Source organism: Varroa destructor, unplaced genomic scaffold (assembly GCF_002443255.2).
Source record: "Varroa destructor unplaced genomic scaffold, Vdes_3.0 BEIS01000006.1, whole genome shotgun sequence".
Lineage (NCBI taxonomy): Eukaryota > Metazoa > Arthropoda > Arachnida > Mesostigmata > Varroidae > Varroa > Varroa destructor.
Genome location: NW_019211459.1, coordinates 14,696,871 through 14,720,401, shown reverse-complemented (window position 1 = coordinate 14,720,401; position 23,531 = coordinate 14,696,871). Strand labels below are relative to the sequence as shown.

The following is a 23,531-nucleotide window of genomic DNA, read 5'->3' as shown; positions in this document are numbered from 1 at the left end:
ACTACCCTGAATATACAATGGTTCGCGTTAGAAAATATCTATGAATATAACGTTAATTCAATATACACCCACATCTAGTTAATACATGAACCTTCTTCTTAAAAAATGTCTCTAATTTATTTACAATGGTAATAACAAGCATATATACATCATCTTCCTGTAGAAGTTGATTTCAGCACCTGTAAGACGAACAAGCAGAGAACGTCTTAAAAGATTTGAAGAAGTGATAGGAATCATAAAAGCATATTGAATTAGGATTGGCATTACCACCTGCGCTTTTTATTGCTCCGGTTAAATGTTTAAACTCAGTATCTAAATATTAATCGTTTGTAATATAACTGAACATACTGCAGAATATATACAATTCCATTACTTAAAATTCCGCTCATTTCTGTAGAGGCCTTCTGGCAATTACTGGGTCACTGTTTTTGTAGCTGGACCGGTAGTCGCAAATCGGACTTCATATGTCAGTTTCCAATCTTTGGTCCTATTTGTTCACTATCTTTAGGCGCTTTACTACGGTTTACGCTTCAGAACGAACAAGGGCTAGCATCGGTATTGGCATGGCGTCTGAAACACGCGATGATGTTGCTGTTGTTGTCTCGTAATGTGGGCAAATTCTGGAAGTGAAACGTCATTCGGCTCATCCGAGCCATCACAACAGTCACAGATTCCATCATCGACACGTGAAGATGGCACTTTGACAGTGGTATCCTGCAAAGAGAGGCAAACATTTAATACAAAAAACACATAATATCTTCTTGTGACTAAACGGGACTGCACCGGCCATCGTCCTCCAATATTCAAAGTGAGGCCATGCGAAGTTCTTGTGTAAGTTATGCATATAAAACAAAACAAACATTTCGCTTGAGAAGTGGAAGTATGCCTACTAGGATTATTAGGATCTGTGCTGTCATTTCTATCTTGGTCAATGGTATGGAAGTTTTCTTATAATAGTATGTAATAAATGTACATATAGATCTGGTAACGGATATGCAACAAAAAAAAATTAATCATGCTACTCATATTAAGTAAGCGAAAAAATATTTTCTCTAGCATGGCGCACACGATCATGTAGATCTCGAAAGAAAGAAATTTTAAGTTCTTTTCCATTACTTTAGAATAAATAACAAACGAGCAATACACAAGGTTAAATTATGCTCACACCCTTCTACAGAGAAACTAACCCGAGTGCACACAAAGTAAGTATTAGGACACGCTCCAGTGGCAGGCTCATCATTGACTTCAACGCCTGCGCCGCAGTCGCAGTAGTTATCATTTATTTTTTTCCAGTCGACCAACTTTCCATGATGTTCACGCCCACCACACTGGAAATAGTCTGTAGCGCCCTCATGCCAATAGAGATGCGCCCAATGTGGAGCCACTCCGAGGGGCATTATTTGGGGCGGCGAAGGCGGTGGGGGCAGAGGTAGTCGCCGGCGTTTCGATACCTGTGCCCCTGACTGCAGCTGACCGAGATAGTATATTTGATAGACGAGAAATATTAGTCCCGTCATGAACAGTGCCTGTAACAGTCGTCTTAACCTTAAGCTAACCATGACGATAATGGCTAGAAAGATATCCAGCACAGGATGACAACGGAGGCCGTGGTCGGCAGTAGAAAACTTCGTCTCCGTAGTAATTCGCGCTCCACTGGCCAAAAGGGAGAAAGTCAATGTGCTAACAGCATCAAAAGCGACTGGCGAAATTTTTAACGCTTGTTGTAGCTTTGTTTATTTTAACGATACGCACGCACAAGTGAACGATGCATGCATCTCACTATGTTTACACCGCTAGTTATTATCGTTGTTGGCAAATCGCTATTTCAATTCTCATGGAATATCTATAATACGTCGTTTCTATATGTTGCTAGTTGTAAAGCGTGTCTTATGCCAACAACGCTTGTCAAACATAAAACATAAAATAGAAACCACTGATGGATCCATGATTTGGACTCTAGCACAAAACCTTAAAAACTTATTCCGTAGTTGACACTTTGCTTCACAATGAGATGAATATTCGTTTAGTACGTGATAAAAGAATCAAATTGGCGAGTCATTCATTACAGTTGTGCGCCGTTTATGGTGATTACGGTATATCGCGAGATCACGCACGTAGGCGATTCATAACACATACCACCGCACATCAGCATAAATTTTCATATTCTACAACGTTTAACAGTAATCATTGGGTATGTGATTATGGGGTGAAGGTAAAACAATGTCTTATATAGGCAAATTGAAAAATACATATCAGCTATCTTGCTACTAACAGAGCTGGTCAAATCCCCACTGGCAAAAACACTACTCTGCTTATATATATATATCAACGGACGGTAGGATATGTAGTTGATCAGCTGTTTCGATTCAGTCGATGGTACTCCAGTAAAAGGGCCTCTTTGGCTCGCTCGCCGCTCACAGCAACGCGGCACCGCACTTCGACGGAGAGCTAACGATATAATATCACATCTAATAACAACAACAACAACGTCTGCCAGATGTGCGCTCATGCGGGCTACTAGGCTCCGCCACACCTCAGTTTGTATCCGTTTGCCGCAAAAAACACAACAACAAAACAAATGAACTATAAATTGATAATCAGTTAGACTTTGACCAAAAATAGATTAGCCAAAGCGAGGATCTCTCTTTTGTCTATGTACATTTATCACTCTCTAATGGCCGTGTGTGTAACGCTTTTTACGGCATCATGTAGTATCGGCATCTTACACAGGTCCTAGTGTCCAGCATTGCTTCAGATGATTGGCTTTTAGCACGAAACAAACCGTGAGTCCGGTTTCGAATCCCCAAAAATGCTAAAAAACAAGGAAAAAACATTATTTATCTCATCACTTGCAAGATTATGTGAAAAGTAGATATTATGATATATTTGCCTTTTACAAAACTAATCAGAGTATTGTTTAGCCTATTTGTGCACTTTGGTTTCTATTGGCAAACCCATGCGATATTTTTGTGATAAGAGAGGTGTAAAATAGACGGCAAATAAAAAAAAAAACTCGAAGTTTTGAAAATAGTTAGAAAATATAAACTGGGAAACTTTCTTCTATTTTCTTGATTAACCACACAGTTCCCCGTTTGCCTTTTGGCCTAACACAAAATAAAATTATTAATTATGGTTTTCGCTATTTCGTTTTAAATAAAAATTCCACTTTTTTTCAATACACCAAGCGCAATAATGTATGATTATTTGAAAAACTAGCTAAAAGTTAAATTTATTTATGCGTGCTGATTTGAAGATCTGTTCAATGAAACACAATGTGTTGAGGAGGTACAGGTTTGGGATCCTCGAAAGTATTCCGCACACTTAGCTCGTGTTGGTTTTTACTAATCAGTCTTCAAAATGCCATTCTGTGTCACCTATTTACCACGGTCCCATGAACTATTCGCTTCCCAACAGATAGACGCTTGCTTAGGTGCAGTAATGGTAATCTAGCTTACCATATAGACTCCCCGTGTCCATTTAAAAAAAATTGATCATGCGGACACGTCGTGAAAACGTTAGTGCTACTGGATAACACAAACAGACTCCAAAACGAGTGACATATACGTAGATGACATCGCCTACGTTTCCAATGGCTTCCCAAAGCCCGTTTGTCGACCCTATTTAATCCTCGGCCATCCTGTTGTCATTTTCTGTCAACTCCTCTTGCCGAGCCCGCATTCATTTCCCGCCATTTCTGTTCACAGACACTTCAATTTCCACGCACATTCGTTTTCCAGTCGTTCCACTCTCCGCCGCCATTCGCTGCCAACGCGATGATGCGCTTGATCCGTATTGATCCGAACGGATAAAGGAAGACTTGCTGTCTCTGCGGCACTCCACAGTCGCTAGTCACCGATACGAATAGGTTTGACGTCAAAGAACATCGTCACCGGAGAGGGCCACATGTTGTGGTACAACACAATAGGGTTTGTTTTTCTTGTCGTCTAACATTACTGCATATACATCGATATCTGTTGTTAACAGATCATCATTGGAAGTGAAAGAACAGCTCGTCGCACGTTTACACACACATCTAAATTGCCCTTAACACAAATTCGGCGCCAGTAACACACAAGGCCCTGTACATACACCCATCACATACACACATGCATACACACTCGCTCATATACACACACACCCACACATATACATACAAACACATACATACACATGTACACACACACAAACACATACAAACGCACACGCTCGCATGGTGGCCGTTTATCTGTGAGTGTGCTTCACGGCCCTGTGTGAGTGTGTGCCCCACTAGTGCTTTGCCTGTAACAGCAATAGTGGCAGTAGCAGCGTCGGCGGCGGCGGCGGCGTCAGTGGCGGCGGCCGCTGTAGGAACACCACTTGCCGTCGTAGAAGCAGCGGCAGCCACAATATTCAATAACACCGAGCGACACGAACCTTGTTCTGAGTTGTTTCGTGCGGTCGTATTTGTTGCAGCAAGTAATTGTACCAGTATCGAGTACTCGAATTGAGTTCATCTGGCCAGCCACAGCTGACGACATGGCAAACGCTGTCGGCCCCAACTCCAGCTGTTGTTCGCACCCATCTGGCAAGTGAAAGCTGCATCCGAACTTTACTGCACCGTATTAGCGTTTGACTATAAACTGTGTGATTGCAACTCGGGAGCTGTATGAGTGAGTTTATCTACGTGAAAGTGCGTCCAGCGGCCAGCCCGATGTGAGTTGCCGAGCAGGTAGGTTAGTCGGAAGATTTGAGACTGTGTGATTAAACGAATGGCTGTGATTTTTCCCTTCATTGAATTAGACGATGCGTTGAATAAATAGATTTTTTCGCTACGAATTACAAGTTGGCTCTATTGTAGATTGTGCGGGACGTCTCCGATAATCGAGAGGCGAAGTCCTCATTACCGTCAGTTTCTCCATCTCACCATAGGAGTCGATAAGATAAAATCGCCACGGAAAAGTGCATATCGAAATTGTTCAATGCTTGGGCTGGGCAGGGCAGGTCACTGATGTGCGGGGAGCTCCAGCTCCAGCAAATGCTGCCTAAGCCAAACCTACCAGAGCTGAGACGACATGTACTGCTGTTCGTTCATTATTCCTGCGGTAGCGGTATACAGGAATCATATATAGCCCAGTTATGTTGCCAAGTGTGCTAAAATAGCTATGATCACCAAGAAACACGAACGATGTGAAGTGATGGTTAGGAAGCTGGAGTGCCGATTTTTTAAATGTTTCCTATTTCCTACCGGTTCAGGCCGATTCGTGTTGATCAGCTGTTTCTCTGTTTGAACAGTCGGTGGATCTCGCGTCATCATGCAGATTGGGGCCTACTACTCGTACTTTAAGGTTTTATCCGGTTCTAACTAGCCGTAGCACTCTGTTGTCGGCGTGCTTAGCTGAGATGGCGCGATTTTAGCCGTTCAGGAACGATGTGGTAATTAGCTAGACATATGTAGAACTGTTTTAATAATGGAAGACGACAGAGAAGAGCAGGCAGATTGAGGTTGAATGCAGCTAGATATGATCCTTGAGAGAACATCTCAAGATATTATAGTAATAACAGAATGTGCTTTTAACAAGTTAGTAAAAATGAAGATAATTACAAAGTGATCAGGCGAACTTATTACGAGTTCACAGAAAGTGGTCGCTTGCTCTGTTTGAGGGTGAGAAGTAAGCTTCTCCCGGCGGGAGTGTAGAAATGCAATTAGGAATGGGATATGCGAACATTCCTATAGTGGGAACGCTGTGTGACGTGAAGCTGTACGAAGCTGTTGGCAAACATATATGCTTTGCCTCGTATAAAAGTTTATGAACTCGATGAAAGGGCGCTCTCAAAGTTCCGATGGTCAGTGTGAGCTACACCTTAACGAGTCCTGGTAAAGCCTGAGAAAAATAAATAACATTCAATAAACAGAAAATGTATTTCTTGCATCTATGGGTTTAGAGTTCGTTGCATTTGTCAGGAATGTCCGACGACGATAATGGTAGAGTAAATGGTTGTAATTTGCAGATTTCTTAAAGACTAACAGGCGCCAACAACACAACCGTAAAATAGTTCTAGACTTAAAATGACAAGAATGAAATTTAAAAGTATTTATGAATTTTTGCTAGCGCTGCAGAAGACTGAAAGGATGCAGTTTAAAAATATGTCGAATAATTATGAGTTACATAGAATATTAACAATTGTCATACTTATCAACGTATTTTTGCAGAGCATGTACAAAACAAAACAGTAATCTTGCAGTAGTTATATTTGTAGTAGGTTTTTGTTCTATCGCTGAATATCGTTCGTTGGTGTTAAGCCGTTGAATCCCTGAATAAATTTCTATTTAATTTTTAATTAATTCAAATATATTTTATTCAATTTTGTGAACAATTTTGTTTGATTAATTTTTTTTTATTTCGGATGACGAATTGATTCTGTTCAAAATGATTTGATTGATATTGCTTTATTTTCGTAAGTCAGCATTATTAACTGATCAAACTACCATCGTAATTATGATATTTTAGCTCTTTGTTACGTTATTTGTTGCGATATTACGTAGATGTGTTTTCGGAAACCCTTTACAGATTTAAATAAAGAAAGTCGTACAAGTATTTATTCGGGATGCGTGATGCTTCAGCTAACCTTAGACAGTTTTTAATAACTGAGAGTTTTACTAAATTGCAAAAAAAATGCGTCAGGGAGTTTGCAACATCTAAGGATTCACGATAGCCAGGCTATAACAACTATGATGCGGAGTGTCATTCTTCTTGCTCTTATTATTATTACTATTAATACTACGATTGCGTAAGTCAGTTAGGTATTGTTCTTCATTTGAAAACTAGCTGCCTATATTTTAAAGTGCTACTAATTTTTGTATTGTTCGTAACTGTTATTGCTAGTATTGTTGTTGTTGTTGTTGCTATTGGTATATTTTTTTGGTTCTGCTGTTATTACTGACCAATAGGTGGCGCGCATGCATCGCGGTGCACTGTTGCCTGCGATGGGAGGGCTGCCCCGCCGTGTGCCCCCTTCGCCCGGTATCGCTTTGCTCGTGACGCCTCCGCCACAAATTGGCCCGCCAAATGGCAACACATCCTATTCTGGCTCGACCAGCAGTGGCACCGGGACCAGCGGCGGAGGAGCGAGCGGTACAAAAAAGCAGCAGGGCAATCAAGGGGCACAAGGTGCGGCTGGAGGCGCCAACCACAAATGCTCTCGGTGCAAGGCGCGGCCCAAATCCGGATCCGGCAGCAGTTTGTGCATACGATGCAAACTGCAGCGCGAGTACTGTTCGCCGAGGGGAGGCTTTGCTGGACCCAAGAAAAAGGTCCCAATGACAGCGCTGCCAATGACGCCTTTGTCGTCAACGGCACCAGCTTTGTCGCCGACTATGGAATCACGAAACGATATATTGCAACTGACGCCGCCAACATCGCAACAGCTTACTCCAACTCCGAATACACCCAGTGGGATTTCACCGTCTACTGGGATGCATCTCGGACAGGCACCTACATTGTCGCAGAAAACGGAAATTAATAACGTCGTAAGTCCACCGTTGGACGTGAAACCGTTGATCATTCACCTTGAGGTGGCCGGGGACCTCTCAAGGAGCTTGCAGTGGGCCACCTTAGGAGATCAGGAAGACTTGACAGAAACAACGTGGCCTCAATGCATGGTAGTATTTCAAGACTGTTTATTAGCTAAACGAACGTATGTGACGGTTAAATGAAGCACAAATTTAAGAAACTCCGTATCTACGTAACACATTCTACTGTGATGTTACTTTCCATTCTTTTAAAACTTTTCAGTTTATTAACGCATAATATTATTAAGTGTTAGATAAATACAATACTTTATTTATTATTAACTTGTTTCTAAAACATTAATTTTCATTGCCTTAAATTTATATCCAATTTCATAGGAGGAATTAGAGCGCGAAACAGACGATTTTAGGCCAGAGTCATTAAATCAGGTTTTGTCTGTGAGTGAAACGAGTCCAACGCATCCAGAACGAGTTGAGCCCTGTCCAGCTAATGTAGCGCTACCTGCAGAGATCGTGGGTGCAATGAGCACCAGCGGCGGGTCTGGTAGAGCTCGACTGGGTCTTGCTCGATTACCTGCCATATTATCACTACCTGAGGGTCCGCAAAGTCCATCCGAATTGACGCGCAAGCAACCTTCCAGAACATTGCCCCCAGCCATTGCTTCACAGTCAGTCCACACGATCAACGGGATCGGACCCCCTAATCCAAAGATGTCGCCGGCGCAGGGCGTAGTGGTGACTTTGAATATTCCAGACAGAGAACTTTCGAACGACATCTCAAACAAGCACTGCACTAATTCCCTCAGGCAATCTGTTACTACCACGACCGGAACAGATTGCGTTATAGGTGACACTCACCAAATCTCACTAACGGCAACCTCTCCGAATCAACAAATATACGTCCCGATGGTTTCGGTGACGACGACAGCAGCATCTACTACACTAAGTACAGCCTCCTATGAAACGCCAATGTCATTCCATAATCACAGCGACGGCGTCCCGTGTCGAGTTGATGCTGACGTCTGGCGAAGCCACGTAAGGTAAGTTTAGTCGTTGGTTGTGAAGTTGTTTTTCAGGCATACGATATTTACACGTTGAAGATGAGCCATAAACAAAGCACTGTTTAATAGTTAGCCATTATCAGCCTAGTTTTTTTATTCTAGTGCAAATATAACCCTATGCAATGTTGGATTATTTCAGAAATTCATTTATTAGATGTGGCGAGTATGCACGCCTTGACTTATCGCCCAGGAATTAGATACGATACACAAGACAGGCGTATCCCAAGTATATAGCAAGTAACGTTGTTGTTGGTGTTTATCTTGTACTCAAGGAGAGCGGTTCGCTCCTACACAATCTATCTAGAAGAAGCTTTCTCGGCTTTGCTTGAATCTCCTTCCGAAAGCAAATGGGTCACGGTGCTTAGCGTCTTTCAAAAAAAGACTGTACTCTCCAAGATTCTTCAGCGATTATCCATTCTGCAGAGAGCCCTGCTGCCCCCCGAAGAGCACACGTCGTTGCGTCGGTGAGTAAATTAGTCTTCGAGACCATTTCGTTTCTGACTCAAGCTTGAAGAAGACTTGTTTAGCCATGTTACAGACTTGCTTAATGTAGACGAAGCTGTTGTTTCTTTCGCTTTCAATGAGGGGTCCCATTGCTTTTATACGCTATTTCCCCTGTATGTCATACAGTAGCGTGCCGTTATTCCTTCCTGGTCTAACATGGATAGACTGTCCTTGAATTTGATCGCGTTTTTCCTTCCTCAGGGTATCCCGAAGTGCTGAGCAGCTCTTCAAGGCAATGAGTCGGTTACGAGGTGAGATGGCTGCAGCACGAAATACGGAACAGCGTTTAGGTCACAGCGCCATTTATCCATTAGGCCAAGCAGCAAGTTATCCCACTTCACCTCTTGTAGGTGACTCCACCAATATCAACGATTATAGCTCGCTTACGTCCAACGGACTTTGCCCCACTGCCATCCCTTTGGATACAACCGGGGACAGTTTCAGCAGTAATACTTGCGGCATTCAGCCAGCAACTGCCAGAAGTTCGCATCTGGACGTTAACTCGTTCATCTATCAGTCAGGTAAACAGCAGCAGCAACAGATGCCGCAATTAAAATCGTCACCAATCGTGAGTAGGAACTCTCCAGTTTACAACGCCGTTCCCGCAACTAGCGCACCAGTTGATGAAAGCTTTTTTGCAAGTGGCATTTCACTGCCCGGCACCTTCATAACAACACAGAAATCTCTAACGGAGGAAGCCGATGACGAAATTTCGAAAATTCTCGCAAAGCTTAAAAAAGAAGATCGTTGCACCATACCACAGGTGATGACTACGAACAGTTCATTATCATCAACACGGACTGGCTCGTTATCTCAAGCACAACAGGTGAACACTGCTCCATCCTATCCGCTCATAACGAACGGCTCAACCGTAATGGGACACAGTTCGTCAAAGATCGATGCGCTTCCATCATGTACACGAATTACGTCGGCGTCGTCAGCGGTTCAACAACAGACCGCCACTGAAGTTGGAGTACCTGCTCAATTGATGGCAAGACTCTTATCTCCAGAGTTTTCTTCACAACCAGAAGCATTTGTAGGTTCGACAACTTCAAACGATACTCACAGTTCGATGGGCAGGTATAACGAAACATCTGTAAATCAAACTACTGAATCACTGAATCAGACATATGCGAACATCGCAGCTAGGGAAACGAACTCTACTCAACGCCCGTTTGGCCAACAGCAAGCGAGCAACGCTGGAGGCGCTTCAATAGGAAATAGGCGGTTATATTTTTACGACATATCAAGACCTCTCAGTCAAGATTCGAACCAGCAGTCCTGGGAGCTGGCACAGTCACAGCAGGCCATGGTCAAGACGGAAAACAGGACCATGTTTTCTCCATCGCTGCCAAAGAAACCTCATGTGGAAATCTCCCGGAGTGCCGTCCCTATAGTGGCAGCGCCTCAACTGCGAAGCCTTCTAGCTAGAAAATCTCCAGCTACGAATTATTTAAAGTCGACGCAAAACCAATGGTGAGGATAAAATAAAACGATAAACCATTGAGTAGAATTCCATATTTTAGTTCTCATCTATACTTGTACAGTGAGAGATCTTACTCTATTGAATTTACAATTCTGGCAAAATTCAAGTACTCCAACGATAGATGTGAAACGTGTGTAAGGTATTATAGTTATGTTTTTTTCGGGTATTGATGCATTGGCAGCTTCATGAACAGCAGAGTGCAGGCGGATTCTTTGGCAACGCCTTTGACAGTGGACGTTCTCCAGTTAAGCCAACATCAACGGCTATATCTGAGTCCCACCCAGGAGATAACAGCATACAACAATGGTAAACGCGATTTATAGCTGTTTCGTACTGACGATCGTTCCTTAAATTCACTCATTTTTTAAAGCTTCCTTGCTATATAACAGTACAATGAACTGTGGTATGAAGCACTAGTTTGATTCAAATAAATCTACTGCCAAGCTTATTCACTTCGAACCATTGCTAGGAACTTCTTTATTATCTTTAACTGGAATTGATTATATAATCAAGTTGCATAAAAAATCGTTTTAGCGAAGTTATTAAAAAGATGAGTCGGAGATACGTTGATTTAGGTGTGATTGAGATATTATCTAAAATGACTTTTCTCTTTTAGTAATCATAGCGATCTCTATATAGAAAGTGTTTTTAAAACTTAGACTTCTTTTATAACTTGCTTGTATTGCAGAAGCGCCGAAGCCTCAAAAAGTGCTGCCAAGTTTACCTGCCTTTAGCTCATCATTACAACAGAAGTCACTATATCAGCGAGGCTCAGGAGCTTCTGACTACAGCCTCGCAACGCAACTGCATGATCAGCAACAACAACATGGCCAGGTAAATTATCACAAAATCGCTACTATCATCACTGGAATGGTGGTATTTACTGAAGTACATGCTTCAAAAAGTACCGCTTGTACCTGTAGCTTTTTCCTATATTTTTTGGTATTAAATTCGTATAATCGATCCTTCAATCCTCATGTAATACCGAGATCGAATGCTCGTGATAATTTGTTTTTTTCTATTTGTTGTTAGCATAAAGTGAAATTTCCACATAGCCATTATAATTACATACGTCAATAAACACAATTATTTTTATGTTTACCTGTCCAGAAGCTGGCTCCGTAGCACGATTGAAAATGTACTGTTTGTACAAGAAAATGAAGAAAAATAAACACAACACTATCAAAGTGAAAATGAGTCGATCTAGTTGGCTAAGATTTGTCTGTAAAACTATAAGGGAAGTCCCGCAGGTTTAACACATTCTCAGCGACGTCGTACCATTTTTACTAATGAATCTTGCTGATCTGAACTGAAATTAGCCTTGTAGCAGAAGTTTTATCAGAAAATGTACTATGATTCGTATATGTGGAACACTGGCAACATCCTTACCTTTTTCCAAATCATGCCTCTGTCGGTCGATAATCTGTTGTGTAAGTTTTATGAAAACCTTTCAATTTTTTTTTCGCCAGGTGGAAAAAGTATTACCTCCGCTATCCGCAAGTACTCAGGCGGTAGATCAGGCATCGATGGCGAACGTTGAATTGCCACTTGCTCAACAGTCACGACAGGTGGTCGGTACCATCCCACCAAATACAAATGGCGTTTGCGCAGGTCTTCCCGGGCCGGTAAACGATACCGCGATGTCGAATTGTAGTGCGCTGAACGGACTCGATCTGTTCGACGCGCAGACTGACGGCTCGCCGCTAACGGGCCCATCGTCAATAACAGAAGGGCCTGGATACCCATCTTGGCCAGCTGTCCAGTGTTCTGCTCCACTTGGAGAGGCTGTACCTAATACAAAAGGCTGAGCGCCTTAGAAAGGACCTGCATTGGCGCTATATCGAGCTGCGATGTTCAGAATGCTTTGTTGCACACCGCCCACGGATCACGATGTGTGCATCGAGTGTACAGAAGACCGTCAATCCTAAACGGTGTTGCTGCGACCTTTTGTAATCGTCCAAGTTGGCAAGGTGGACGAAGTTTTGCAAAGAAGGCTCTTGGAGCCCTCGTTAAAGACAGATCACGTTCGGAGCTTCGTGTCATGGCACTTTCATTCTACAAAGCAGGCATGCAGAGTTACTCCATACAAATATGTCGTAAGAGCGATGCAGCTATTCATTGAAGCTAGTGTGCGTTCAGGCCAAGTGCAATGTTGCAACATTTGTTACGAATACGTAAAGTTAATTGGAAGGTCATTGGGTGGTCGTTTTCTCAATGGTGTCGCAAGTTAGTGCTAATTGAACTTGCTCTCGTAGAAGTTATGGTGTGCGAGACGTAACGCATTTGGCTGGAAATGACATTCTTGTCGACGGGGTAAGCTTCCTCAGTCATCGATTCTAACGTTACGCAAAAAAGAACATTCACTCTAGTAGCATTCGTACACATTTACGTTAGCCATTTATTAATATATTCATTTAGCTGGTCGGTCGATTTGTCAGTAGAAGCTGGAACAAGGCCGGCCCTCGGATCCGAGTTTAAAGGGACAGGTCTGTTGTAAATATTTGATGAGCGACTCTATTCTTAATTCTATGATTACGCTCCATCCACTACTGGTATATAATCAATATTCATATTATGTTATTATTATATTATTCAGATCGGATACAACATATTCGTAACTTTATTGTGCTTATCTAGATAAGTAAGGCTACCGATCTGGTATAAAAGCTATCACGATTATTATTATGATTAGTATCTTTAATCTCAGATCGTCCAAAGGCAACTATCGCTACAACAGTTACCTAAACAGTGGAAAATGCGGATTCACGATTCTTTTGTTTGCCAGCAGCAAGTTTGAATTAATTTTTTCGATAGGTTCACAATTTAGGAAACGACTCAGAAGTTGAGATAAAATCCAAATTAACCTGTTATCTACAAAATACGTATAAGACGAGATAGACTACCTTCTTCGCATATCCGCTCAGTAGTTGTTGCTCTGAATTGTTTGGAACGATCGCGCAAACATTGGCACCGCCCCTCGTAGTGCCCCAACGTGCCTCGTGTAGTCGTTCGGCGATGTACATACCCAGGAGTATATATATATACATACATACATGATTATATATACGTACATATATTAGTTTATACCTGCGGACGATTTTACTCATATGCATTATACATAATATATACATGCAGATCGTGTGATCTGTGATCATCACTTGACCTAGAATTGACGGCTGGCTATAGTGTGCCACCTGTGGCAACCGGAGAAATTCTGCGAGTTTACAATACTTTCGCTTGCACGCTCGGACAGCTTTCTGCGTTGATAGATTTACGCGCCTTGTTTTCGTAATATCCTACCTCATATTACCGCTAGTTATTCTCCTGTGTTCCCCGTACGATATTTATCGCAACGCCGTTCTCTTAATAACCTAACCTACTATAAATAAATTATTACTACTACTTCCGTTAACATTACGCAGCTGTTGCTCGCCTTTTTCTAACGTGGTCTCCCAAACTGTTTGTGTCCTAGTTGAGGGAACCTTAACAATAGCAGCAGTGTCCGACTTTGTTCGTGTTCAAGTACATCAGGTTTCCATTGAAACGGGACTTTGTCTCGTTTTAGGAGCAATATCGAAGCTTCAATCGCTCGTTTCGCCTGTCATCTATTGTACTTAAAATGCGGTGTACCTATATATTTGAAAGATTGTTTGTTGTGGGACGTACCAGGACAAATTAGAACTATAAGCGCGGGCTTTAATCTATGGTGTGACATCTCTGTTTATGTGACTCCAATACCTAACGGGACATTCTTGGTTAATGCTTGAACTTGTCCGAGTTTCAGCTAGTCCGGTGAATTAGAAGGCGGAGATGCGGGACTTCAACAAAAAAGTTGCAATACTCTTCGATTTCAAGTGCAAACGAATGCTTGCTTTTACCCCACCTAATATAGCAGCAGGATGATTGGAACGGCAACATAGGTATACGTAATTGTAATGATGGTTATGTCCTTTCTAACCCAGTCCAGTTAATGACACTATGTCCGAGCAACTAGTCACAATGCGAGTTTTTCAAGGGAAAAAATCGAAATGTTGTTGTTGTTATTTTAACGTTCGTGGATAGCTAGCCATAGCGACGATTTTATGTTATTACTTTTGCACGATCTGGTGTATCGCAACGCTATTCCTGGCAGCTTCCGTGCTTTGTCGCATTGTACTATGCATGTAGCTTGGTAAATTTTCTGTTTCAATTATCCACTGGTTTCGTCGCGCGTGAGATCGGCATGGCACTTGCCTTCACGTTTCAGGCTGCTCAGTCACCTCGCCTATTGACGGCCTGTCGAACTCGGTCTGCCGTAGCGGCAGACAATGACGCTATCGCTCCACTATAGAAACGGTTGCTGAAGGCGGTTATCGATATGGCGTTCTTGCGCAATGAAAGAGCGTAAGCCTTTTGTAGAAGAAGTGAGATTGAATGGCTGGAGAACAGAGCTCTGTAGCGAATGCCATTGCTTAAGAATTAATCTGTATTGCTAGTACTACTGTCGTTTACATGAAAAACACAATAAAGTTTGAGCCTAGTCGTAAGTGGAAAAGCGAACCAGAGACGGATACGGCTTTTAGTGCAGTTGTCTAACACTATCAGACTCTTCCATACGTGTCCTTTCTCCATAGTACGATTGCCTGCAAGTCAATATTGACAGCAGAGAAGGTCTTTCATCGACATCGAACAATTAGAGCAACAATGATCATGTCCTAGTGCAGCTAGTATTGTGTTGAGAAGGGCAACAAATATTTCGGGCACTCTATGAATCGAAGAAGTGATTTTGTCGTTGACACTTTGGAATGGTTTGCTTAGAGGCTCGGTGTGACGCCGTAATTCTCCCAGCCATTTATGTGAACTGGATATCAGTTATCTATTGAACCACGGCCTGTTATTTGGACTAGAGATATTGAAATTTTTAATATGCAAGCGTATTTCAATGTGCTCAGTAATGATCTCCTTCATAAAAGGCTCATATGGGAAATAAATTTTTCTAGCAATGCTCGTCTTCTTTGGCTGGATGAAAAATTTTAGCGGAACCTGCTATGATTTTTTACATTTAGCCTCAGCACGATCTTCTGTTGTGCATCATTATATAGTTTCGTGTACGAACAAGCGACAATTAATTTTGAATCAGTTAGGGCAATGCGTGTATCGTGATCGCCAGTAATATCAGATGGATGGTTCTTTGAGCATTGTGCTCACTTGCCCCCCATATCCCTGACGTCAGAACTGCTGCTGAACGCTCATAACCATCGTCGACATGTTGACGTTGGGATTTGACCCAATGCAAAACGTCTGTGCATCCTGTACAAAACTCCAACTGCTACATTCAGCTGCAGCAGTTAATTTAATTCGATAGGCGAATGGCTCGTGAACGTAAGCCAGGAGCGAAACGAAGCTGGCTGGTCGCGAGTGGTTCTATGCCGGTGTCCTGTTATGCATTGGCCGACCGGTTTGTGGTCTACCAGTTGTCCCTATACAGTACACTAAATAATCCACGCTACACACCATATATAGACTGACGCTTCAAACTCATTGAGAGCTACGAGCTCTCGATTGAAAATGGCTGCTGGATCCTCGCGTACGGATGCATGATCCCTCGGTTACAAATCAACAACTGGAAACGAACGGAAGAACGGCTTTTCGGGAAAGTAGTCCGAAAGGATGAACACGATTAGACGTACAACAGTTAGGCGAGAACGTACGAATGTCCGAATAACGTAAGCTTAACTACGGGAGACAGACTTCAAGCAACGCTATACGTTTGCTGCGCTTCTTTCTCTCTCTTCAATGATGTGAACAGCAAATGTCATCGTTAATCAATGCTCGTCCCAAACCGCCAACGTAATAATATCTATATGTTATATGTGGGGCGGGTCAGCAACGTGTTCTGTGTTCTTGCTAATAAGTAGGCGTGCGTATCCGCGGGAGTACATGCATTTATGAACACGGCTGATGGCGACTCAGTCAGGGCTACTTACGGACCTTTCATGAGGCGGCAGCGAACACGAGCAGACCTTTTGTCCTCTTTATGTTATTTATGTTTGTAGCATTTGTGTTCTTTGTAGCACAAGCGTGTGAATGCCTTTTTATGTTGCCCCAATCGGCGCGAATTCTGCATTATTCCCCTGTTGTTATTATTCTAGGTCTTGTTGTCCCAATTATTTTTGGCTACAGGCGTACTGGGTGAACAGAAAGGAATAGTGAAGTCGCCAAACGAAGCGATGGGCCAATACTTTAATCGGCAACGATCTTGTAAAGCAAAAAAGAGTAAAAGCCTTGCTTCTTTGGTCGGTTGATCGCGCTTATACGACAAACAACGTCGGATGCCTATTTCAATTAACGACTGTTCCGACATCATTTGCAGAATGCACACGTCATCTTCCTTTGCCATAAAGTCTCAGATGTACTGTTTTCCGTCTGAGTGGAACCTTTCGTTGTTGTGTAGCAATATCGTGTCGTATGGTGAAGCTGAGCTAGACTTTTGCTCTCAATTGTTATTGGTCTCAAATGAAGTAGTCATAATTATTTAGGTACACCCTTCAAATGTTCCAATGGTCACTGACATCATGTTGATTGTTACTATTTATTTGATTCAATTATGTTTTCAGTTCATTAGTCTGTATCGTTTATTTCTTCTCCTTTTGTTTTTTATTCCAGTTGTGTCTTTTTTAGCCATACCGTTGCATGTGTGCTCTGTGCAATAGTGGGGGCAAGATCATGGATCTAACCACGTAGCGTATGTTATTAGTTGTTCGAATTTGTGAACACCGTGTTTACTCATGCAGTAATGAATAATTTCTCACAGTTGTCCTTTGATTGTGCTCACCAATAACCCCTAAATGTGGTAGATGCGGCATTTAGCGTTTTGTAGCTAGAAATTCGAGTCTGCAGCTAAGCTGTAAGGTCGAAAGTGATTTGTCTCGCTTATTTTAGATGCGTTTGTTTGGCATGCGCAGCTAAGCAATGCTTACAGCCGTTCTCTGGGAGTTAGCCTCGAAATCTTAGCGGTCACAGTAATTGCTGCACCGTGCGATTTACACTTTTGTTTTTTTTCTTTACTGTGACGCCACGTTTTTTTGTTTGGATTTCCTAGTACAATCCCATTTATGCTTTATGAAATCGCAGACTGATGACCCAGTTGGCTGTGGATCAATAAGACGTTCTACGTTCTAATGGTCTAACTAACATAACGGTCATTTTCATCATCATCGCTAACTCCATGTACCTGCAAGTGTCGGACGCATGCGATTGTATTCATTTATACTTTAACATACACGTAAAAACATAAATAACCCTATATTTATCATAACAAGTATCGTCTATCATATTCTAGAATATGTGAAACGCAAAAATATTTTACAGTGGAACATATCCGTCTATGAACAGGTATCATGAAATACAATTTGAACAAAAAAATTATAGAAAATCCGAGGAAATAGGTCGATGAAACGTAGTGAAGATGAAACGAATGAGGTTTACATTTATTTGGATACCTAGGTCTGTGATGGGGGCGACGTTTGAAGACGAGATGCGTAGGAAAGCTCAAATTATAGTCAAAACTATTTGTTTATTCTACGGCCGCTACTAGATAGAAGATAAATGGGAGATTATCAACGGAGATACAAATTGTTCGGAAAAGCTCTGATTGACTTAGAAGCATTTTATAAATGAGTGCATGATTTGTTTCATCGAACTAGCAATAACTTCGGTTTTTGTGCCAATATAATGAGCGTCGTTTATTCTATAAATATAATCTCAAGCTATTACCGGATCATTATCGTTACCTCAATATATGCCCTATTTGTATGATGTTTATTACCAATATTGGGAAGGCTGTATATTTTTTTATGATTTATAGCATTTATTTTTCTCGTACAATACGCGGCTATATATACATCATGGTCATTGCTCTGTCACAAAATTACTCACACAATTAACGCTAGTGTCACAATACATATATATATATATATATATATATATATATATTCGGCCGATTATCTATATGATATTTACTCAGCATTTACACATATAAATATACGCATGTTGCTTTTTTGCCATACTTTGGCCTTATTATTAGTTATATTTTTATTAATACTATTATTATTATTATTGTTGTTATGATGCAGAAGAAAGCCTCAAAACTTTTGCATTGTAAATACAGAAGGAATAAAAGATATATAATATATATGCATACACGTTGATTGGAACAAACAAATGGCTCCTACAAGCAAGAAATAGCACGAAATACACGTAGAGATATACAATAAACATTTTGTCAACAAACGATTTAAGAGGCTAACGAGTTCATGGTTGTTCCCCCGTTGTTAACAGCTGATGAGCTATTCAGTGGAAAAAATTGTGATACGGTCTTTGATGATCCTAAATAAACTGGAAATAATAGATAATAATTAATTATAGAAGAAGTGGTATCGAGTCAAACTAGGAAAAGTAATTGACTGACTAATGTTTGCAGAGATCGACTCCATCGAGTCAAAAATGTTGAAAAAGACTGAAAACTAAAACAAACCTAATCTACCGCAGACCAGTGATTTTTTCTGTACTTCTCCGAGCTCAGTTGTGTAAAAATGCGAAATAGCTAACCTATTTTCCCCATTAATAAAATATATGTGTAGCGTACTTTACAAAAACGCCAGTGTCCAACTGTTCGAAGTGGAGCAAAGCTCATAATATCGAGGCGATCGTTAATTAGCGTCGACGACGCGTGTTTTGCTAGGTGTGTCAATCGCTCGTAGAAACAAATTGGGAAACAACCACTATTGTAAATGACATGGCATGGCATGGCATGGCATACAGTCGTCCATAGGCCGGAAAGTTATAGTTGAGTATTGTTTGCATCAGAAACACACCCATATCCAATAGACAGAATTGTCTAATACACATATGTTATTATGGGTTTCCACTCAATACGTGCAGATCGATATGCTCAGATATGGACAGCCCGTGTTACTGCTTCCTATATGACCCAGTTCGAATGAGTTGAAAATTTGCCGAATGTAGTGAACAGCAGTCTGCGTTCATTGATCCATTTGTGTACTATGCTATTTCTTCTAATTCTGACCACCTGTCGATCAGATTCTAAGGGAGATGCGTTCTAAAGCGCGACTATATAATCAAGACGGGGTTTACTCGATTTTGGCGCCGTGTCGTACGTGTTGCGCACAGCTTACAACGGCAGAGAAAAGCAGGGTTAGCAATGGCAATTAAAATAACTAACAATGGCAACATTGTTGGTTAGTTTTTAAAAATTTTATTTACTCTTATTGCCGAACCTAGCGTGCGTATTTTTCAGAGCGGACTTTTGGATTGACGCAACGGTTCGAACGTTTCGATGTATTACAACGACAAAATAAAAACACAGTTTAAAACTTGCGAAAAAACCATGTAATCGCTCAACCGCAACTGCTAAGGAGGTCCTGCGTTCATATATTTCTGGTATGTAGTGCAATCAACTGGCTCGCGGAAAAAACGTGATCATTTACGCAGGTACATAAACACACAAGGATTATAGTGGTTTACAATAACAGTGTGCCGCTTGATTACAGCTATATATAGACACATAAATGACAATTATGGACCGGATAACCGAACGATGAATGCGAAAAATATTGGAACAATGGCTGATGAATTAATACGACCGCTGTTTAGATGTCTTCAGCAAGATTATAAGAAAACAACGAAAGTAAGAAGAGTGCATGTTGTTGTGCGTTGATGAGAATGCATAGTTTATACACAGAATAAAAATGACAGCGCGATGAAGAATGGACGTAAGTGTTTTTATTACAAGTGGTGATTTTTTTTAACTAGCTATTACGCCTCATCACTCCACCTTTCGGCATCATCTTCGACCCCCAGTAATACAACAATTTTTGATTGACTATTATTGCTGTTGAAGTAACCTGGCAGGGGTCACTGTGAGCACCATATTTCGTCTTTTTTGCTCATATACATATACATAGAGAGCGAGAGAGAGAGAGAGGAAGAGCTTTGCCCGGTAATTGACGGTTCATTTAGATAATCCGTAATTAGATAATCCGATCACGATTAATAAATTGAATTGCCCCCCCGAATAAATTCGCTTTGTCCGCTCCGGGTTAACTGTGTTACCCGTCGGATATCAAACGGCTGCATTACATGTCTTCGGTGATGTGTTAAGGCAAGCACTGATCAGACACAAGGCAAACACGCTACCAACGTCACAATTTGTTTTTTTATTATTCATAAATCCGAACCGGAATTCTTTTCGTGCTCGCATTTATTTTCGCATCATTTGCAGGAATATTCAGGATAACTTTGAGGATTCGCTCGTTATCTTGCCACTTGTCTTTCTTTTCGCTACGCTGGTTTGAATTTTTATAGCGAGGCATATTTTCTCGACATTTCTAACATTTTTTCTGCAGTATGCTCTGCATTATTTTTGACTTCAGATACATTTTAATTAGACATTATATAGACAACGAACGGATCTTAAATGGGATTAGAGAAAGCACTTGCCGTGTAAACTTCAGCTTTACCGCTTTTTCACACCTAAACCACCTTCGCTGATGAGTAGACTTACCCGTTTCTCTGACGTGAAGTTCGCTTGTGTTATCGCTTGGTACCTATCAAGATTTTGTCCGAGCTCTGATTGTCTGGACATTCGAAAGTCCAAAAAGTGCCTAATGACAGCGCTTTACCTAAATGGAAGAAGTGCGACACAGAAGATCCATAATTATTTCTTTCTAAAAAGCTGACTGTTTCACATTGAGCATTCAAGACATTAAATAGATTTTGTTATAATTCTACTTCTAGTGAATAAGAAATAACTAGCACAGGTTGTTTTGACGATGAAGAACCAATAATACGCGTCTATCTATCGTCAAAATGGATGACTTCTAGTCACTGTAAGTACATAACCGAGGCAAAGGCGGACTAGCTTGTCGTAACTGTTTGAAAGATGCCACTTTTTACACTGCACCGGGTCATCAAACTTGGATGTTATCCGCGTACTGGCATCACCCCTTACAGCCAAAATTGAACGAACTGTCAATCAGTGAAACTGGCAGAAAAATTAAGTTTAGCATTTTTGCCGTAGCTGCTTAAGGTATGTTGTGCCTATTAAGTTATTCATTGTTTTTCAATAGTGCGATGCTCTGCACCAGGTGAAATAAGTGCAGCTATGAAGATTTTTTCTTCAGTAATTAAACTTTACAAGTTGAACAAATTTGATATAGTTAAAAGTATTGCTCAGTAGTCTTGTACTCATAGTATTACTCCATAATAATGTTTGCTACACCGCTATATGTGTAGCTAACTGTTCGTCTAATTATGAATGTGTGAAAACAAAAACGCCAGAAAAGAGTTGCCGAAGGGCCCATTACTGCCGGAAGCGTATGTGAAACACAGAGATTACTTTGAGGGTTCCGCCATCAGTAACTCCCGACGAGGTACAAACACCTTTGTACCCCAATAACTGCTGCTGATGATTGCATAAAATGCTGTTCAGAGTAAAATCAAACGTTTAAATAACATGCTCTATCCTAAAATAAGACTTTCCATGTTTATATACTTGAATAGAGCCTACTGTGGTACGGTGCCTGTGTGTGGTCATTCCCGCAATTACTATTCTGATGTTGATATTTATCAAATAGCGACTTTCGGATTCTCAACGATATTTGAGATTGGAACAGCGGAGGATGTCGAACTTCAAAAAAAAGGACAACACTATTTCTATGGATGGGCCGGCATTTATTGGCGAATTGCAAAAATTTACAACTGAATCTGAGAAAACGCACAGGGGTCCGTGCTATAATGCTCATGCTCTTACATGTTGTCACATCAACTGGTGTATGTTCCACAATATGGATACAAATACAAATCTTTAAATAATACAATTTGTATCTTATATATTAACGACTTATATTTAGCGCTACCCGTCTTGCGGCGATATATACGCACTATAAAAAACAAGTAATTGAAAAGTAAAGACATGTGAGTAAATACGCGTAATGGTTGAAACATAGATGGCGAAAATCTGAGTTAACAATTGCTCGTACGCCCGTGAAAGAGGTGGTCTATCGTTACGATGAAGAAAGCTAACCGCGCTTGAATTACGTCTATCGGAAAATTCTACGGGGCCTTCGGTAGATAAGGTACATGCGATCGTACCTTCTCGAAAAAGGCCCCGAGCAGGAAAAAGTGTGTGAAGTAATTTCGTTGCACAATGAAATGCAATTTTATTCTTAACTAAATTACGAGATTTCCAATCCTTCGGTCACAAAAAACAACTTATTTTACTAGGCTTGTGATGTAAACCTCACTCCAAAGATATTATCGCCCGTTCAGAACCTTAGCATGGCTTGGAAAGTAAGAGAGACAGAAATAAAATATTAATGAGCGGATCACTTTATGGAAGTCTTCTTCTTTTGATGGAGGGTCTATCGATTACGCAAATATGTAAGGCGTTAGCGTAATCGAACGGCAAAGAGATGATTTTGAGAAAAGACGATTGGTCTTTTTATCAATTTCCGTTAACAGATACGGTAGATCGACTTTTTACAGTTAAAGATCTATCTTGTTCGAATCAATAAAAAAATTATTAAATAAATTACTAGTCGCCTTAGCACCACATTATACGAATTCGACACCTTTCTCTTCCTGCGTCTAGCTCAGAGCCTTCTATAACAAATAGGTTTAGTATGCAGCACTCTAATCATAAAATCTCTAGCTGACCTAGCAAGACACCTAAGTCACTATAATAGGCCAATCAAACGGGCACCGTCGTACACTGGGCTGAACCAGCTTGAAGAGGAAGTCTTTAACCCATGCCACTGTCCTTGTTAACTAAATTCTATATTAACGCGAAATTTCAAAGAAGTAATGTAAAAGATAAATATAGTTTGGATGTAAAGTATAACAATTTTACATCTGTGGTGTCATTATCACTACGAGGGTCCCCAACGTCCGTCATTGATGAAGGTCATCAAAA

At 41.1% G+C, this 23,531-nt stretch overlaps 2 protein-coding genes across 15 annotated transcripts; one reads left to right on the top strand and one right to left on the bottom strand.

Moving 5' to 3' along the window:
* Window positions 1–92: 92 nt before the first annotated feature.
* LOC111252251 (uncharacterized) lies at window positions 93–3,863 on the bottom strand. 11 transcript variants are annotated; one of them, XM_086993090.1, is made up of 5 exons: window positions 3,725–3,863; window positions 2,727–2,812; window positions 1,188–1,526; window positions 374–714; window positions 93–179 (listed from the first exon to the last, which is right to left on the bottom strand). In XM_086993090.1, exons 2-4 carry the CDS (start codon window positions 2,745–2,747, stop codon window positions 547–549), a joined length of 528 nt encoding a protein of 175 aa, XP_086849216.1. In that variant the 5' UTR covers window positions 2,748–2,812; window positions 3,725–3,863; the 3' UTR covers window positions 93–179; window positions 374–546. The 11 variants fall into 11 exon arrangements, with proteins under 11 accessions (XP_086849216.1, XP_086849219.1, XP_086849212.1 ...); XM_086993093.1 differs by having other exon boundaries at window positions 1,188–1,469; XM_086993086.1 differs by having other exon boundaries at window positions 3,456–3,813.
* LOC111252249 (uncharacterized) lies at window positions 3,830–20,330 on the top strand. 4 transcript variants are annotated; one of them, XM_022809782.2, is made up of 9 exons: window positions 3,830–3,926; window positions 4,453–4,708; window positions 6,929–7,639; window positions 7,886–8,547; window positions 8,841–9,032; window positions 9,274–10,548; window positions 10,740–10,864; window positions 11,247–11,392; window positions 12,028–20,330. In XM_022809782.2, exons 3-9 carry the CDS (start codon window positions 6,938–6,940, stop codon window positions 12,364–12,366), a joined length of 3,441 nt encoding a protein of 1,146 aa, XP_022665517.1. In that variant the 5' UTR covers window positions 3,830–3,926; window positions 4,453–4,708; window positions 6,929–6,937; the 3' UTR covers window positions 12,367–20,330. The 4 variants fall into 4 exon arrangements, with proteins under 4 accessions (XP_022665517.1, XP_022665518.1, XP_086849193.1 ...); XM_022809783.2 differs by lacking the exon at window positions 3,830–3,926 and having other exon boundaries at window positions 4,355–4,692; XM_086993067.1 differs by lacking the exon at window positions 3,830–3,926 and having other exon boundaries at window positions 4,355–5,412.
* Window positions 20,331–23,531: the final 3,201 nt, after the last annotated feature.